The 3,987-nt window shown below is 36.9% G+C and overlaps 1 protein-coding gene across 4 annotated transcripts in view; it reads right to left on the bottom strand.

Moving 5' to 3' along the window:
- fancc (Fanconi anemia complementation group C) overlaps window positions 1-3,987 on the bottom strand; it is a 51,037-nt gene that overhangs the window by 42,604 nt on the left and 4,446 nt on the right. For 3 of the 4 annotated variants that reach the window (XM_015395832.1, XM_015395848.1, XM_015395839.1), the window contains one exon: window positions 839-1,066. The exons of the other annotated variant lie outside the window; for it this stretch is intronic. In XM_015395832.1, coding sequence (XP_015251318.1) covers window positions 839-1,021 — 183 coding nt within the window. In that variant the 5' untranslated portion in view covers window positions 1,022-1,066. The remainder of the gene's footprint in view (window positions 1-838; window positions 1,067-3,987) is intronic. 4 annotated transcript variants of the gene reach the window in all.

Genomic DNA, 3,987 nt, shown 5'->3' with positions numbered 1-3,987 from the left:
AACGAAACACACGTGAATCGAACCGAGACAGTCGAACCGAAAGGTTCGGACGGTTTTCATAAATCGTCCCATCCCTAACACAGAGTGTAAATATTGTATTACACATTCTGATTGCTATGATCACTCCACGGAAACAGTTTATTAATGTCTACATTAACTTCAAATGTCGAAACCTGCCAGAAGAATATCTCTCGCTTTTATTATTCTGTTGCGTGCAGTTTGGATTACGTACATTAAAACCTCTAACATCTCTTTGCAGCCGCTACAAACAGTAGCGGAAAACCCCCAAGAGGTGACCGGGCCAGAAGGAGCCATTGCAGGGGATGCCCAATGACAGCGTACCACTGGAGTATGAGCGACTCCGACAGCCAAGTAATATTTGAAGGCAGGATCAAAATATTGATGAACTGACAGCACAGATTAAGTTTTGAGATGGACTTTCCTCGCTGAAAAACATATTAAAACTACTTTTTACCCACTTATAACAGCAAATATAATAAAGCTGCTTTCTACCGTTGAACACAGGAGCAGAGGAAGAATCAAACGCTTCTGTACACACTTTTCTTGATGCCCTTCAGGAGACCTTAATGTGTACAAGCATCCGAAAATTTAGTAGCAGGAGCCTTCTGATTTAATCGCGTGCAGTCTGAACTTAGCAATAGAGGATTTAAAGGATCTTTTGCCAACATCTTGATGCCCGACACCCCAACAACCCCTTATGGGACTAGTGAAGTCAGGGCTGTTTTGGCGAGGTTACAGCGGATAGAAGTATTTTTCAAAGTCATCTTAGCTACATTGGTTCAAAGAGTAGAATTGATAAACAAATACATTTGCTCACCACATTGTTGATCTCTGTGAGAACCTGATGGAAGAAATCTCTCAGACTTCTCAGGTTAAGGGAGATGTCTTTTCTGGTGTGTGAAGAGTCAGATTGGTCCCAAAGGGTTGCTTTTTCAAGCCAGAATGGCATCTCCTGAACATTTGGCCCCTCTGCTGTTCGCTGGAGCTGCAGCTCAGTCATTTGGCTCCTTCCAACGGCAGATTTACTTATGAACAGAAAGAAATCCTAGCCAAGACCAACAAGAGATACAATTAAAGCTGCGAATTACATAGAAAATATAATGTGGTTTGGAGATGATCAATTCTATGTTGTAAATACCGGAGGAATAAATACATCTGTGTGCAGTAAAAACGGTTTTGGAGTTAGAAATGTGTGCAGAGTTAAGTTTTAAAAACCCAAAAGGGGGGATGTCTCATTTCAATATTAATATCTAGGGCTGGGTAAGTCCTGAATCGATTCAATTTTGATTAATACAATTCTAAATCGATTAATTTCGATCCGTTTTTACAATAATAAAAGTGGTTCAGCTGTGTTTCAAAATACTCATGTATTTTATTTTTTCCAGTCACATTAAACACAAAGTGCAAACTTGTAAATCAAACAGATTAAACTTGAGATGTGAACAAAATTGTCTCATACTGTAAGTCCAAACTTGTTTGTGAAAAGTGAAAAAGTGAATCCTCACTTGTACAAGCGGACGTTACACAGCGGGGACACAGCAGACATGCATGAGCTGCAATATCTTCACTGCACAAACCATATTTGCAGCGTTGTCTGTAACAACCACCAAGTGTTTGCTGGTCAGCCCCCTTGTCTTCAGTCAACCTATTGGCTATATTTGCAGCTGTCTGGCTTGAAGTAATCTTGAGTGCATCTTTCCTGCTTATTTGAATGTGAACGTCACAAGCGTTACTATAAAACTAATCGATCTGATTCCCTAGACATCGATTTTGCAAAAATCGAAAGGAATCAATTCAAAATCGATTAAATTCATTTTTTTACCCAGCCCTATTAATATCTCATATCGGTAAGATATAAGCAAAAAAATGTCTCAGTGATATTACTTGATCAAGCATTTACTCCACGATGTAAGATATGTTATAAAATCTGGTACGATTTGTGCCAATATTGTTTTGAGTCAATACTGGTATCGTATCAAAAATGAAAAAGTTGTATCAGGACACCCCTACCTAAAAGTACAACAAATACAATAGGGCTGCAAATAATAATTTCACTTGAGGAGTTATGGAAAGAGTAGATTGACTGAGGGTTTTTTTTTTATTTTAAATGCAAAATGTAATATATATTTTTTTTTTGTGGGGGGTGTTCTTTTTAACAATTTTGATATAATTTCGGCTCCAAGTGGGTTCCTCTGTCAGCTAAAGACGTCGAAAGAATCAATTATTAAATTAGTTGATGATTATTTCAACAATCGATTATTCCAATAAATTTTTTAAGCCCTAAAATACAACCGTGACTTGTATGAGCCTAATTGCAAAAACGTAAACTAGAAATGTGAGAGCATAATACTGATCTATTTGCTACTCAGTGTGAAAAAATTAAAGTATCAAACTAAAGATGTACTGATCCTGATATTTTCTGATCCGATCCGATACCAGTAACTGGGCTGACCCTATCAGTACCGACCCAATAACAATCCAATACTACTTTTAAAGGAATGAAGGCATAGTATACTTTTCCATCTGAGTGAAGGCATCAGCCTTTATATAAACCTTGTTTAAGTTTAAAATTTACACAGATATAAATCTATTTCATATTTTTCTAACAAAGTGTAGATTAACAGCAAAAACAAACAGGTCAAAAAATAGCTATAAAATCCTGATCGGTGCATAGTTTAAAAATAATTTAGAAACAAAAGAAAAATTATACTTTGACTATAAAAAAAGAATTTATAGAGATTACATGATTGGGTATTGTATGAACAATAATTAAAAACAGATGACTGAACATTTTACACCAATAACTTCTTATGAAGCCTACATCACTCATATCCCCTATGAAAGCAAGGGTGGCAAATAGAATAAGTGGATTGAATAAAAAAGAGGAAATAAATTGTTTTGATCTAGTTATTCTACCCTCTTATTACCAGAATTTAATGATCAAATTCCTCAGATCCATGCAATAAAATCACCCTCTGCGCGTTCAAGACTGCCTACTGAGAAATAAACAGTACATTCTTCACCTTTTATGAAGATGCAAAAAACGGCAAGGTGGGGGGGGCAGGCCCCAAGGGTGTGTATGTATGAGGATGTGTTTCATGTCTGTATGTACCTCCAGGATTGTGTGTGTGTGTGCATTTTTGTTGTGTTTTCCCATAATAACAGGTCTATGTGGGACACCACAGGCTTGTATTTTATGATCACCTCGTAACACACGATTTGTTTAATGTCCTGCCATCAGCTCCGTTGGAAAGCCCCTATGGCATGCTGATGTGAATATATAAATACTCATTTTCTGGGAGGGAAAAAAAGCCAAACCAAATTAGGAACAAACGCCTCTTGTTGACTTGTCTCTTAGGGGCTCCATTTTCAGAAAAACTGAGGCTGAACTTAAAAGAAAAACAACTCTAATGGAGTCTCATCAAGATCCCTATCCTGCAGATAGTTACAAGTACATGCAGGCACATACAGAATAAAGTGCTGTTACAAAAAGCTTTTAAAATTCTGGTTAAGAAAACAACATGTACAAACAGACTCAGCAGCAGCTCTGGAATTAGTTGAGCACATTTTGGAGAAGGAGTGAGATGTGACTGGTCAAATATTGTCTTTGAGGATGTGTTAAACTAAGTTTGTGGACTTTGGGTTTCGCAGAGTTTGCAGATGTAATTATGAGATTGTTGACATTATTTCAATATAACCAAATCAGTTAAGCATCACGTTCTGCAAATTTACTTCCATACACTTTCCTAATGTTAAACACAGTTTAAAAAGATGAGAAATGTAAACAGTTGGGCTCTGACAGAGTCCCACTAGTCAGCAAGCCAGCAACCATAGAGCCCCTATTCCAAACGCTCAGACATCCACCAAAATATACACTACCGTTCAAAAGTTTGGGATCACATTAAAATGTCCTTATTTTTAAAGGAAAAGCACTGTACTTTTCAATGAAGATAAATTTAAACTAGT

This window comes from Cyprinodon variegatus, unplaced genomic scaffold (genome assembly GCF_000732505.1).
Source record: "Cyprinodon variegatus isolate N-32 unplaced genomic scaffold, C_variegatus-1.0 Scaffold26, whole genome shotgun sequence".
Taxonomy (NCBI): Eukaryota; Metazoa; Chordata; class Actinopteri; order Cyprinodontiformes; family Cyprinodontidae; genus Cyprinodon; species Cyprinodon variegatus.
This window is presented reverse-complemented; position numbering and strand designations above follow the sequence as displayed.